General features: G+C 38.3%; 1 protein-coding gene across 7 annotated transcripts in view; it reads left to right on the top strand.

Annotated features, from left to right (window-relative positions):
• KCNT2 (potassium sodium-activated channel subfamily T member 2) overlaps positions 1-15,537 on the top strand; it is a 224,771-nt gene that overhangs the window by 136,175 nt on the left and 73,059 nt on the right. For all 7 annotated transcript variants that reach the window (XM_019638150.1, XM_019638147.1, XM_019638146.1 and 4 more), the window contains exon 14: positions 4,451-4,559. In XM_019638150.1, coding sequence (XP_019493695.1) covers positions 4,451-4,559 — 109 coding nt within the window. The remainder of the gene's footprint in view (positions 1-4,450; positions 4,560-15,537) is intronic.

Raw genomic sequence — 15,537 nt, 5'->3', positions numbered from 1 at the left:
AAAATAAGCAATTTTCATAGAAATTAACCCTCTCATGCTTATAATCAGCCTAATAAGCAAATGCTATATGAGAGATTTTATAACACGATTTATTCAGTTGCTCTCTGTAATGAACTTTCTCCCCTTAAAATAAAACCAAATAACATGCAATTTTAAAAATCTACCCTGGTTTGCATTTCTGTTTAAAATCTCTTTTCCAAAGAATATTTGATTTCTGTAACTCAAAACCCAGGGCCAGATAGGCTTGGTGCACTTTTTACTGTTTATTGCTTTCCAAAGGGTTGTTGCCTAGCAACTGCATGGAAGAAGCTTCTAGTACTTTAAATCATACAAGAGCTCAGAAAGCACTGTGAGGCAGACTTTTAAAAAATATTCTGGCTTATCAAAATGTAATTAGCAATTTCATGTTCCATAAAAGAAAGGGGACTTGCAAATAGATTTAATTCATGTCTATCTGTACATTTGTGTCTTTAGTTATAATTGCTTATCTTAAAAGCTTTTCAATTAAAAATAATAAAAATAGCAATAAAAGAGAATCTCATGTAATCCTACGATTTTAAAAGTCATATCCCCCCAAAACTGTTCCCACCCCGTGAGGTAGTTACAATTACTAGTATGATTCCAGTTCTTCCAGTTACCTCTGCTTATTCAGACATATGTGCACACATGGAGATACAAGGAGAATTCAGCATTTTTATAAAATTAGGACCATGGTTTAATTGTATACCAATGCAGTTATCTTATTTGGTTTTGCTACTTAAATTCTTAAAATATATCATTGGCATTATTTCAATAGAGTTTATTGAAATCTATGGTTTTATGCTTAATAAATCATTACTGTGATGGTATATAATACTTGTTTAGAATTCTGATCAGCAGTTTATACTGTTTGTTTTTCTCCTGAGAAAACCCTATGAGGTAAATGCTGTTAATATTCACATGTTCCAGAGGAGGCAAGTCAGACTTACAGGGACAGGGAACTCATTCATGGCCTGGCATGCTCAGTGGTGATGCCACCAGTGCTTATGTTCTATCAGCAAGCAACAGAGGAGAAAGATCTAAATCAAAACCAACAAACAGAAACTTTCGAAGGTCGAGAAGAAAATACCAGATAAAATGTATATAACTTTGAGAGAGGAAACACTTTCTTCAACAAGGGAGGGAGATTAGAAGCCATAAGGGAAAAGTGGACAAATGTGACCACTGCTAAGGCGCCATCTTTGTCTGCATAATCAAAGCTGGGTTTTTGCCACATATGTCATCTCACCAGCAAGGACTGAAAAGTTTCGGGAAAGTGGTTTTGTCAATATCATCCAGAAGTTGGACAAAACCTAGTCAAGTGACCATACCTAACTAAAAGGGAAGCTGAGAAATGTCATTTCTACCCGGGCAGCCTTGCGCCCAGCTAAACATGGGGAATGGGGTGGGGGAAGTGAGAGCCTCCATTACTAACGGAAGTGGAGACAATAAATATGGGGGGACAGAGAGTTTGGTTTCAGCCACAGTTCAACTCCGTCCACCCAAGGACTCATGTGTAATATTTTCCCTATAGCTTAAAATATTCATCAATTTTAGGAATACTACTTCAGTTATATCACTTCTGCATCCGGCTCAAAGTTCAAGATATCTGGATAAAACAGTCAGTTCTAGATGTGGTTCCCGATAGTTTAGCAACAGACACACCATAAATTCGTTAGACACCCCACCCCATATTAGTGGGGCAGAGGATTGCAATGAAATACTGGGTTTTGGGAAAGGGGAGAAAGGGAGAGACACAGCAGTCATTGGTCCATAGCAATGACGAAATCCTGCGGAACATGAACTGCAGAGACCTTCCAGTAAATTCCTTGACTAGACACCCATTCTGCTCTTGGAGAATAACTCCTTCATCTATTCACGAGCATGGCTCCTTGTTCACTATTCTCTGTGGCCACAGAGAAATTGGGGGAGATTTCTTCCAATCCTTTCTATGTATCAATAACTGGGCTCTATTTTCCCTGTACTTCATACAAATGAAGATTATGATCTAGTTCAATATTCTATCATATTCCTTTCCCAGTGTCACCCATCAATATTGATTAAATTGATTTTTTTTTCATGAAAAGAGTACTGATTTCACTTTTTATCTAACAAGGAATCCCATGACCATTAACGTTAACTCACTCATCTAAGACCATGGTTTTCAACCTATCTGATCTAATACCTCATTTTTACAATACATATTTTGTAATGCTTCCTTTAATACGTTGGAATGAAATTCAGAGTAAATATATCTGTACAAATATATTTAAAATAATTAATATAATACCCTAATTGTAATGTGAAGGAGAAACAGAAGGAAATGATGGATAACAAAGAGGTATATATTTCAGAACATAAATGTTAAGCTATGAATACCTAGGAAACACAACGGAAAAGATGCTTGCACCAGTAAGTATGTACCGGGCACCGACACTGGTCCTATCAGTAGTCATCCTACTTTTGCATTGATGACTCATCTACAATGTTAAACAGAATAAAGGAAATTTCCTCTGACTTTACGCAGTATTTGTGCTCTTAGATAATTCAGTATATAGTAAGACAGTGAAAAACATTCTTTATATTTATGTGTGAAATTGTCTCCAGTGATGGGGACTTTACTTGATGGGCTAATAGAGACTGCAGATCTTTTACCGAAATGTAGGAAAAAAGCATAAATAGAAATCAAAATGCTACCCATATCTTATTGAACATTCTCTTCCTTCCATTTCCCACTGATTGGTATACGCGGGAGACCAGCTCCCACAGGTCCAGGGAAGGCCCTTTGGTGGGGATGGCGTCGGCGGCAAGAGGCAGGGAGGCAGTGCGGCATTTTCACAAGGAGTGTCTCTCTCTTTTCTTGTTATTTATTACAGTAAGGAAAAAGAAAAACACGCGGAGACACAGGAGCGCTTTTTCAAGAAGAGCAGTGTCTCAATTTATTGTTATAGCATGTCCCTTTTTATACCGGACAGTTGACCATGACATCATTGAGCTATTTTTTCCAGAGACAAACTTTTACCCTTCTGCCTTCTACATAGTTTCATTATTTCTTCCTTCCCAAGGTCTAGTCTCCTTAGAAGTTTGTCCTTCCTAGAGATTTACTATCTCATGCTATTTCTGTTACAGGGTACAGCTGGATTTGTTTCATACTAATGACTAACTTACTTTGTCTTTACCTTTGATGGTCAGAGCTGAATTCCAGCCTTGGCATTGGAAGGATGTTTTATGGCCAATTAGTAGTTATCTCAAACACCATAGCTGAGCAGAATCCTGAGACTACAGAGTGCATGCTTTGCTTATTACTAAGAGATTAAGAGACTAACAGTGCGCCTAAGATTGCTTTTAGTGTATAAAATAGAATTATAGTAATATATAAGACTTACTAGGTTGATTAAGGCAAATAAAACAATATCGGAAGGGGTATCAGATCCTTATCCTACTGAGGGTGTAAAAAGGGGAATCTTTATTCAAGGCACAGCGTTTTTCCCACACGCTGGCCACACACACCTGCTCCAGGCCAAGGCCGCCCATCTCCCAAGGGATGGCGGTCACAACCTCTGCCAGCAAGCCGCTTCTCCCCCCCGGGGGGAGAGGGGAGTGGGGAAGCAAATGTTCTCAAAGCGAGACAAAATATAGCAAGCAGAAACTGCTAACAGGCTGGCAGTCCACTCTGTAACTTGCAAGGTTGTCTGTGACGTAGGCTTGCAGCAGCACAGTGGAGAATGAGATCTATCTAGCAACCTTCCCACACTGCTCACCTGGGCCTGAGAGCCTGTCAGCTTGTCAGCAGCCAGGCTTAACCCTTACTGCAGACCTCCGGCTCAGCACAAAAGAGGCCAATCCTGAGTTCTGCAAACTATTTTCTAATTAACCAAATAGCATTGAGGCATTAAATGATAATTAGCCCATTCAGATTAAGCTGGTCATTTCCAAACTCAATTCTTTTAAAACTCTAAGACAGAGTGCCCTAGACATCCAGCGGCTCCTGGCAGGTAGAGTTTCTGAAAAATTAGTCCATTCCAGCACAACCCTCCCTCCGCCATCCCCACCCAGACACAGTTCCACGCATTCATTGAGAAGGGACAGAAGGGGACCCTCGGAGGGTAACTGATGAGCTATTCCCAAACTACCACACAATTTTGAGGAGGCATAGAAAAATGAGACATGGTGCTAGAGGCTGTCACTTTTGTAAAAAACAGAGCTGGGTTTAGCACCCCCTTCCCTGGGGCTCACTTAACTCATACTCTAGAGCCTTTCTTATGAAACATTTTTTCCTGCGGATAAAACGGTACATGTAAAAACATCTCTAAAATAAGTGTTTGGATTGAAACTTCTGTAATTTTATTCAATTGTGTTATTTTTCCTATTATTTAAAGCTATGACCATCCCAAGGTAAATTATTCTAATTCACGTATTTTATCTCAAACAGATCATGTTGTGTGTGAAGAAGAATTTAAATACGCCATGCTAGCTTTAAACTGCATATGCCCAGCCACTTCCACCCTCATCACACTCCTGGTTCACACGTCTAGGGGGCAGTAAGTATACCTTTTCTTTGCATCTGAATAATGCATTTGAAGTTATAAAAACTACTATGAGTGCAGGGATGTGCTTTAGAAAGGCAGCAAGCCAAGGGGTGCAGCTAGATATGCAGCTGTACTTGTCTGTGTGAGTTCCCTTCATCTGATGGAGAGACCGATGGACAGATAAATGGACAAATATGCTACAGGGTCCAAGACATACAGAACATTGACAGGGATTTGCTGTCTCTTGTAACGAAACTTGAGATTAGTTTTATCCTAAATTCTAAGTGTCTACATCGTTTGTTAGGCCAAGGATTGGAGCATTGTTTCTATATTTGAGGTTGATACTTTGCAAATAAAACTTGAAAGAAAAACAGGTTCATGACAGTCACTGGTATGAAATCTTAACACCAATTTTTCCTATTCTTGAGATAAGTTTTTAATCTAAAGCTATATGTGTACAATGGACCTTGAAATTAAACATGTTTAATTATTATAGAATGATGACAAAGTAGTTTGGGGTTAACTAATGTAGTATAAAAGAAATCATTTTTATATGCATTTCAAGGTAGATGGAGAAAGTTTTATCATCAGAACATTGCATTCTCATTTATTTTGATAGAGTTCTATAAAATACAGAGGGTGGTTTTGACTTGGTTGATCAAGGAAAATATAATCAGGGAACTTGTTCACCCCTCTTCCTTAAACAGACAAATGTTGCACTGTGTTCATACTTTTTATAGTCATTACTTGGTAATTGAGACACAATGTTGGTTTTTCTAAGTAAATTTCATTGAGGTGCTTGTGGTGATGATTATTTAAATTAAGTAAGTTAATTAATAGTTATTTAAGTGAAGTGCCACATCAAATAAATCAAGAGAAAGGAAAATCCTTTCTTGGGATTTATTACTAGATGGAATAAATTGCTAATTGAAAAAGAGCAAGTGCCCTGCAGTATTTTTAAGTAGATTTTACTCACTTTCCTCTAATTACATCTCTCCTCTATTGAGGCAGTACAAGTTTCCCAGGAGCATTTTTTCCTATGTTCTGAAGAGAAATATTTCTGTTCGATACATTTACAAGCCTTTAATCTGTGCAGTGGAAAGGGTGTAACAAGATCATGAATGAAACTTTATCAAGGATGAAAGTACTCATCATGGTGGTAAAATTAAGTAAAACACTGAAAACTATTTTGATCCCAATTACTTGAACATTCATAGGACTCATCACATGGGTTTATTATGTCGCCATTCCTTCAACCTTTGTCACAGAGTCAGACCACTTTCAAGATGAACGATCTAGGCCAGCTTCATTGTACAAATGACAAAATGCGGGCATTTACACGAGCAGTATCATTCGTACACTGGTTAAGTTACATCATCCTACACCTAGTGAATATTATTTATTCTCCACAATATTGCCTGGTGCATAAATTGCACTTGACATAATTTAAAAACAAATTTCAGTGACTCTTAAAAGAGGGGTTTCCCCAAATATCCTAATGAATTTTTCCTTATTAAACAACAACAACAAAAGGAAAGTGGTTGAAGACATTGTCACCACGTCAGTAAGGATTTCCCATAAATAAGATTGACCTGCATAATTATTTCACAACTAAGTGTCACAACCAATGCAAGAGTCCACCAGGATAACTTTCTTTATGGCAACTTTCTTGGGATATAATTCACATATATATATTTCACCCATTTCAAGTGCACAGTCCAATGGTTTTTAATATGTTCATACAACTGTGCAGCCATCACCACTCTCTAACTCTTGAATATTTTCATCACCCCATAAAGAAACCCTCTACCTTTCAGCAGTCACCTACATTTCCCCCAGCTCTGTCAGCATTAGGCAACCCCTCAGCTACCATCTCTAAACATGTCCCTATTTTGGGTATTGTGTATTGCACATAATTGGAATAATATACTATGTGATTTTTTTTTTCTGGACTGGCTTCTTTCACTGGGCAAGACAGGCTCAAGGTTCATCCATATCGTAATATGCATCAGCACTTCATTCCTTTTTATGACTCAATAATATTCCATTCTATGACTATATCATGTTTTATTTTTCTAGTCATCAGATGATGGATATTTGGTTCGTTTCCAGCATTGTGAATAAGGCTGTTCTTAACACTTGTGTAAAGATTTTTGTGTGGACATATGCTTTCATTTCCTTTGGGTATGTATCTAGGAGTGGAATTGCTAGGACATATGGCAACTCTGTTTAGTCTTTTGTAGGAACTGCCAGAATTTTTTCCAAGGAGGCTGTAACATTTCGCAGCCCCACCGGCAATGTATTAGGGTTCCAATTTCTTCACATCCTTAGGAACAGTTGTTATTATCCGGCTTTCTGATCATAACCATCCTAGTGGATGCAAAGTTGTGTCTCATTGTGGTTCTGACTTTAATTTTACTGACGAATAAAAACACTGAGTATTATTTCATGTTTGTTTATCGGCCTTTTGTATATTTTCCTTGAAGAAAAACCTATCAGGTCCTTTGCTCATTTTAATTGTTTTTTTGTCTTTGATTATTGAATGGTAAGAGTTTTTATATATTCTAGTTACAAGTACCTTATCAGATAATATACCATTACTTGAATATAAATTATCATGCAGACAGAAAAGCACTTAGCTGAAATTATTTAATGAATTTTATTAACAATATTGTTTGACTAAAGTAATTTGTATCATGTCTTCTGTATTATGCATTAATTGAAGATATAGTTAAAATTCACTTATGAACAAAATGTTTGGTTCTGAAATTTTGCCCTTGAGCACCAGCAGAAAATAGAAAGCTCATGTATATTGATTTAAAAATAGAACAGACTTGCAAGCTGCAGTAAGTAGTATAGTGGGGAAAATGTTGAATACTCCATGAAATGCTTTATGTAAGGTTTATCAAACCTTTAACTGCAAACAAAGCTAATAGTAATACTCACATTTCTCCATTAGAAAAGGAGAGACTAGTACCATTAAAACTTTATTCTATAATACATGATGACTTTGAATTAAAATAGTTGATTTCACAAGCTATTGTGGACTCCTATATTAGTTGATACAAAGTGAAAAAAACAGCTAAGACTTTAGGATTCAACAAGCACAGAAATAAATATAATACAAAACCTATAATGGTCTATTTTAAAAATATATATTTTAAATAAAATGCTATGTAGATTGTAGATCACTAAAGCAATTCATAAATGTGAGTTCTGAAACAAACAAGACAGACCAAGGAATCAGCAGTTGGAGATCACAAGTTCAGCTTTTGTAGTGACAGATGTACCTCATATCACAGTAATAACAGAGTTTCTAATTCGAGCCAGAAGCAGCCGTATCCACTCAGTCACCACCATCCTTTCCTTCATTCTCTCCTTCTAACTGGTGGAAATGGGGACACAGATGGAAACCCCAAATTAAGGGTAATTTGCCTACGTCTGGATTTGTATAAAGAGAAGTATTCATTGAAAACAAAATTCTATCCTGTATTTTGGAGTCTCAGTAGCAACCTAGCCAATATCCTGACTGCCGATTAGCACTCTGACTTTCTTTTCCTGTATATTAGTATGTTGATTCTAGTGCTAGTTGATCTCCAAGTCAGAAAGGAACTTCGAGAGGACTTCAAGTAACTGCACTCCTTCCCTTCATTGGGAGTTCACTCTGTACCTCAGCACTTCACAATTTCCCCCTTTGCTCAGTTTATTACATTTGTGTCCAGTGCTCTTGGCAGGGGTATTTCTTATTGTTAATTCAATTAGCATTTTGATTTGTTTGGCAATGTTGCTATAAAGATGAACATAAGTTTATTCTTTGGACAAAACGTTGCTTATGCTGGTGGACACGGACCATGATGATTTGGGCAAAGGAATACCAAATTATCAGGCCAGTTAATAGCCATTTAACTGCCCCATCTTCACGGCACTTCATCCTCATGAAAATTTAATTTTATTTTTATTTTCCTTTCAATTGACTTTGATGAGAACATTTATTTAGTTAGTCCCATCCAAGAGGCAGCATTTTTGGTCTCAGTGATAACCCACGGGAAAGAAAGAATTGATAAAAGTATTGCAAAGTCAGAATTTACACATCTTGGCCCCTAGATATGCATGTAGATAAGAGAAAAAAAAAAGAAAACCACCTCAGTCAGTGAGTCTGGACAGCAGGAGACTCTAAGATGCGTGGTTGGGCAGAAAAGGGGGTCTGAGACTGGTTGTAGCTGCTTTCTAATGCAGATACAAATGACAGCGGCAACTCTGGGCTCCTGAGGAGGAATGATGGCTGCTCAGGTCTGAAATAACTTGACATTAATTTACCAAAAACCTGGAGGCTTCAGGTTTAAATAGAAATCACTTGGTATATGACATAAATATAAACTTTAAGTATTTTGAATGGGTGAAAATATATAAGAACCCCAAAGCTCGATTCCATGAATACATATCAGAAGGGTGAAGCAGAGTTGCTTTTATATTTTTGCAGAATCAATTTGAAAAAGCTGCAATTTGGTAAATGAGTTTCTGGGGGTGGGTATTTCATAAGAATCCCTTCATTAACTGACTGGGCAAGAATGTTATTTTCATCAATTGGGTCTGGAAACTGCAGATTTGGGTATTGTTGCAATGCACCTTGTGAAATGAAAATTAACTTACAGACATGAATATTAAGTTGTGTCCATTGTTTTTGAAGTAACTGGTGTCTTTCCAAACAAAATAACTTCGTTGGTGGTTGTTTCCTTAGCTTGCAAAATTTTGTCCTACCTCTAATGAAAGACAAAGCGTTTTATCAAATTATGGAGAGAGGGTCTCTGTGACTTCCTATCATGAACATGAGAACTGGATACATTTAAACGTCAGTGAATTCAGGCTTTCTCAAAGAACTACTTCTCCAGAGATTGCTTAATAGTTTTGTGAAATCGGCAACCACAGTGGAAACGCATTAAGCCAAAATGGAGTGTAATTAATGTGTGTTGTGTGTCGCGTATAAATAGCATTCTGTTATTCCCTCCAACTGCCAAAGTTGTGTTGCAAGGCACAATTAATAATGCTTTTGGATGGATATTAATACTTTCCCTGAAAAATAAAATTACATACTCAAGGAAGATTGGGAAATGCTAAATTAAACATTACATTTTTAATGGATTTTTTTTATTGTTTTTTTTTACTTTTTCATTTTAACTACTTTCAAACTTAGAGGAAAGTTGCAGGAATAATACAGGGAGTTTGCACGTACCCTTCCCATATAAATGTCCCCTAGTGTTTATATCTTATATTAAGGTAATGCAATTATCAAAAAGAAGAATTAATATTGATTCAATTATCAGCCCTATTTGAATTACACCAGCTTTCCTATTTCTATTCCAGGATTTCCACATGGTCTTTCTCCTCCCTGAGCCTACCTCATTGCATCTACATTTCTTCTTGTGAAGGTGGTCAGGTTGGATTAAGGCTCACCATAATGATGTCATTTAATTTAATCCCCTCTTTCAAGGTTCTGTCTCCAAATACAGTCACACACTGAGGTCCTGGGAGTTGGAACATCGACATGTGAAGCTGGGTGACTGGCGGGGGGCAACATCAGTTTTACTGGAGCCCATGTGTAAGCTGTTGTGGTTCCTGCCACGCAGAGTCCTGCTGCTTCCACAGAAGCCTGCTCCTTAGATCAGGTAGATTTAAAAAGATGGCACTGTCCTCATTTTCCTGGTGGCCCTGTCTCCATTTCTCCCTCCCCCCGACCTCCCACAACAACAACAAAAACAACAACAAAGACTGCAACGCTGCAGGTCTGATAGGGGAGAACCACAAGACGGGGAAGTGGCAGACCTCTGAGAGCTACCCTTAGTTTTCTTTTCTATAAGCTAACGTGTGCTGAAAAGCTCCAGAAAGACTGTCTATTAGGTGGACCCAAAACCCATCTGGTTACCAGGGAAATGGTGTCCTGAGCACATCTATTAAAGACCTACTAGAGCAGCATTCTACTAAGCAGGTTTTGAGGAATCAGAATGCTGCCCCAGTCTGACAACCCCCTGCCTGGAGAGCCTCTAATGGCGCTTCATTCGTGATCAAATTAGATTCAGATATGACCATTTTACTTATTTAAGGCCTTTTATGCTGGAGTCCTAATTTATTTTTATGTGCTTATCTCCCATGATTCTCATAGATACAGCATGTTCTCCAAATAACAAGACCCTAAATATACTTTGTGGTTCCCGCCTCCTGCATCTTTTTATAATGTCATTCCCTCTGCCTTAAATTCATTACTTCTGCTTCTTAGAAGATTTTGCTAAAGAAAAACTTCTGTCTCCTCAGGAATATTTTTAAACTCCCCCATCGATGAACTTGCACAGCATTTTATTATATTCTGCCAGAGCCTGTGCCATGGTTCTTTCACGTATTCATTTTTCTCCGACAGAGTCCGCTGTAATTTCATTCAAGGTAGAGAATGTATGTGTCTTAGTCATCCTTCCATCGTCTAGAATGTTTTTCACAGCACAGATGCTCAGTAAACACGACTTCAATGAAGGAAGTAAAGGATGCACTGAAGGTGATTCATTGAGGCCTGTGGTTAAAGTAGTTTATGAATGACATGCCTTCTGCTCTCCCTCATGAGACCCCATTGAAGAGATGACTAAACAACAAACAGACAAAACAAAGCATAAGCTTTCATCAATGAAAAAGACGTGGAAAGGATGAGAGATTTCAATGGATTTTGGAAGATAGAAAGTGGATCAAGGAACCTTTTCTGATGAAATCCCCATCCCAGGACGTGTTTAGAAGAAGATGGAGGCAAAACAAAATGTTACCCCCAGTGAGGCTCTGGGCACAAGATTTCTAGAAAAAGAGGACACATTTTAATTGAATTTCTGTATACACACAGGTCACCATCCACCATTTCCTAGCAGTTAAGTTTAGTCAGACCCTAACCACTGAAAAAAACCAGATTTTTCCTAAATGCATTAGAAGGAAATGTCTGAATTACATTCTCGCAGAGGGCTGAAACTGGGGTCCAACCCTCTCTAATCTGGTATTTGGAGGCCCCAGACTACAGAACCTGATTCCTTCTTGCTCACCATAAGGCCTAACGTGCTACTCCACAAATCGCACTTGCAGACAAAGAGATCCACTTACTCTCCCTGTACCTCACACTCACAATTTTGAAATATGGCTCCTGTCATGGGGGGACTGTCAGCATGTAGGATGACATGAGGGCAGTAAATCCAGCCAGAAGGAGACCAGTGCCTCTGACGCCACGCAATGTTTTGGGTCTATAAGAAAGGTTGGGTCTTGTCTTCACTTACAACGTGTGAAAGGTGGGTCCAGCATATATTTTGAAAGCAAGGAGAGTCTCAGGAAATGAGAACAAAAATACATGAAAAAGAAATTCATATGTATTTTTGAAATTTTTGAAAAGTAGACAAGTATTAATAACAATTCAGAAGAATACTGAAGGACTATAAAAGGGTGATGTTAGTTGTTCAAAGGAATAAAACGTTGAGGCTTTTTGTTTGTTTGTAGAGTTTTTAATGTTCAGAATATTTAACTTAAATTTGTTATGGTTCTAGAGGATCTGATTCTCCAAAGTAAAAAAAAAGCCCATAATATCTAAATACACATCTCCAGGCCAGCTTAAAGTAATTGTAATTAGTATTTTCAAGAAGATTAAAAAATTTCTCCAGTTATGCTGGAGAAACAGAAAGTAAAGAAGACGTTGTGAAATGAACAGAATCATCACTGAAATTAAAATTCAATAAAAGCCATGAAAGATCACATCATAGAAATCTTGAGGATTTCAGATTTTAAAAAACGCAAAGAGATGGAATATATAATCCAAGAGCAATAATATCAGATGCATTGCGCGTTGCAGAGAGGGCAAAGAAAAGGGAATGCAGGAAACTACAGCAGAAGGAGGGTAATGGAAGTCTGTACATTGACAAGGTCTCTTGCTTGAGAATGAGAACCAATGAGAAAGAGCCACACCTAGAGACCCGAACTACCGAATCACACAGCAGTGTTGTGAAGAAAAGTTTTCAAAAACTTGCAGATAGGGGGAAAAGTTATTTCAGTATTGAGTAGGGGTCTTCACTTTGACAAGGATATCTGTTTAACCGGTTTAATTGTAAAGAGACATATGAAGGAATGTCAATTACTCCCAGAGTAATAACGTTGCATGAGCAGCTCCCCCCACCACACACACAGCTAACCCCATAAGGAACTGATTTCCAAGCGTCCTAAAACCATGGTGTCTCTTCAGCCACTGACCACCACAAAATGAATGTCCTTTGCCTGCCTGTTTCTCATTTACCTCATTTCTGAAATAAACTGCTTTTGTGTCTGATTGATGGAACCCAGGTCACATGTCTGCACCATAGCTACAAACAGAGGTTCCTGAAAGGTATGGTCAAGACGTGAGAAGTCAGACATTGGGTCTCCACATGAGGTTGGGCTAGATTCAAAGCCACATGTACAGTGGGATATGGCAAAGGAGGTATCTGTTTTCTCTTCCAGCCGGAAAAAATAAAGGCAATCATCAACTCCAAGAAAGTTAAAAAGAAGCTACAATAAAGACAATTAAAATGTGTTGTAATACTGATCAATAGGCGGTCAGGAAGTAAAGAGAAATTTCTTAATATTGTCCCTTGAACAGTCTCAGGGAACTACAGAGGAGGTCATATAATGATAGCACTCCACTCAACTCTTAAGTGAACTGTGTTGCCATCATCATAATAACGTGATCAGGTTCTTTACTTTTCCTCAGCCTTACTGAGATACACCTGACGTACAGCACTGTGTAAGTTTCAGATGTACATGTTTTAATACTTTTAATCTGAAGCCATCGACTTCTTTATAGCCAGCGAACACTATGCACGTATTTATAGCGTCGACAATGTGAAAGTCACTGCACAGTAGAGAACGCTCCTGAGTCAAAGTGGGGAGAAGGTGTGGGAGGGGAGACGGCAGCCCACAGCTCCATCTTGCAACGTGGGAACTCAATGTCTACGGCCATTCCACCCTGAACGCCCAGTCTCGTCGGATCTCAGAAGCTAAGCAGGGTTGGGCCTGGTTAGTGCTTGGATGGGAGACAGCTGGGAACTCAAGAGACTCTGTAGGTAGGGAAGAGAGTTTCAAGTATGTTACTTGAAGTTACAAAGCAACTAGCTAGACAGTAGCTCTGAGCATGCCACCTAACAACCAGCCGACCAAATTCTGCCAGCACATAGGTTTTGTTTGGCCACCAGGCTGGTGTAAATATTTTCTCTTCTTTTGAATTGTTTATCTTTGAATTTGTCTTTTAGTGGACGTCCAACAGCCAGCTCACCGCAAGCCTGAACACTTCCCACTGTCTTACTTATTTGCTTTGCTAAACTTGCTCTGTGGACACTGGAGTGGAATTCCCAAGAAAAGTCTAAAATAGCAAAATGGTTATATGAACAGCTGTGTGTGGGATTCTGTTGGGAGATGATTGTTTTCTCTCCTACTTCAGGGAAGGGGGTCGATAGGTGATACCTCCAATGCTACAGTAATAAAGTCTGATAGATGCTATTAAGAGGTACTTCAAAACTCTGAAGCAATCTCAGAATTTGGAAGCATTGTAGGGGGTGTCAAAATTTAAGCGATGGAGTGACATGCTAAAAGTAGCACTTAATAGAGCTAAAATATTGCTATCGTTTGGCCATTTGCTTATTTCCTAAGAATCACGTGCACCAATACTGTGCTAGGAGTTTGGGAAAGGCAGCAAGAATATACTGAGATCACAAAAGGCGGCTTTACTCAGTCCACGCCAGGACGCAACACAAACATGGCGTCTGTATGGATTTGGGGCATAGTATGACTTTCCCCCTGGAGATTAACTTTATCAATAAAGCATCTTTTAGCTATGGTAAGGGTAGTTTGCCACCTTGAAAATCAATCAGATGACAACATGGAGACACAGAGAGAGACTTCCTAGGTCCACACAATTTTAAAAGGCCAAAAAAAAAAAGAACTCAAATGATCAAGTGGAAATGACAAGAGTAGTTTCTGGTCCTCCTCCATCTCTGTTCATATTTAAATAAACATATTTCTACATATTTCAAGTTATAAATATGTAGAAATGTTTATTTCTTTATTATATAATACGTAATAGATTATATGAAATATATGAAAACATAGTATGCATAACTTTGTAACAGGATATAACAGGAGCATACACTGTGATTTCTAAACTAAAGGGGCAGACAGAGCATGGAGACTAGAACGGAAGCTAAGCATCGGCTATTCGGGGCCAGCAGCCTGTGAGAGAGAGGGGGAAAGTATATTTTAGCTATACATTTGTATTGCTGCTGACATAGAACAGTTTAAAATCACTGGAACCACTTATTTAATAAGAACGTTAAAGAGCTGAGAATACAGTTTCATTTTGACAGCTGAATTTATTTTTCACCTGACAGTTTGAAAAGTATAGATGAAATTGTCTTCACAGAATTTTAAGATTTTTTTTTCTCTGCATGTGATAATTATCTAGCTTTTTTAATTAAGTGAGCTCTTGAGAAAGGCACATTGGAGACTCTGAGGGATAACCCAATTATAAGGTTGGTGAACTTGGCCACCGTCTTGTATAGCCAGCCTGTCAAATGTACTGTTTGAGCTCTACTTCATTTCTTCTTGAAATGGAGCCCTTTCAAAAGTGTGTTCATTGTTTATGCTCACTGTTAATGCCTGAAACCCATGTAGCATTTCTCTACTTTTTATTCTGAGAATGGCTTTTGGGTTCCACCTAGTGGTGGAAAATGGATTATCACCCTCCCTCTTGTTTTTATCTTAGGGCTCAGATGTCTAATTTGATGTCTGATGACATGAAAAGCTGGGAAAGTCCTGCCCTTCAAGACTAGGAATGCATAAGCCTCTTCCTAGTAGACTGGGACATCATCACCTTGGGTTTTATTACTTCTCTTATCTAGAGTTCTAGGACACTTATCTTTTCAGATAAGATAATGATACCTGCCTGTCAGTTTTA

This window comes from Hipposideros armiger, unplaced genomic scaffold (genome assembly GCF_001890085.2).
Source record: "Hipposideros armiger isolate ML-2016 unplaced genomic scaffold, ASM189008v1 scaffold_37, whole genome shotgun sequence".
Lineage (NCBI taxonomy): Eukaryota > Metazoa > Chordata > Mammalia > Chiroptera > Hipposideridae > Hipposideros > Hipposideros armiger.
Note: the sequence above shows the minus strand (reverse complement) of the source record. Positions and strands in the feature narration are given on the sequence as shown.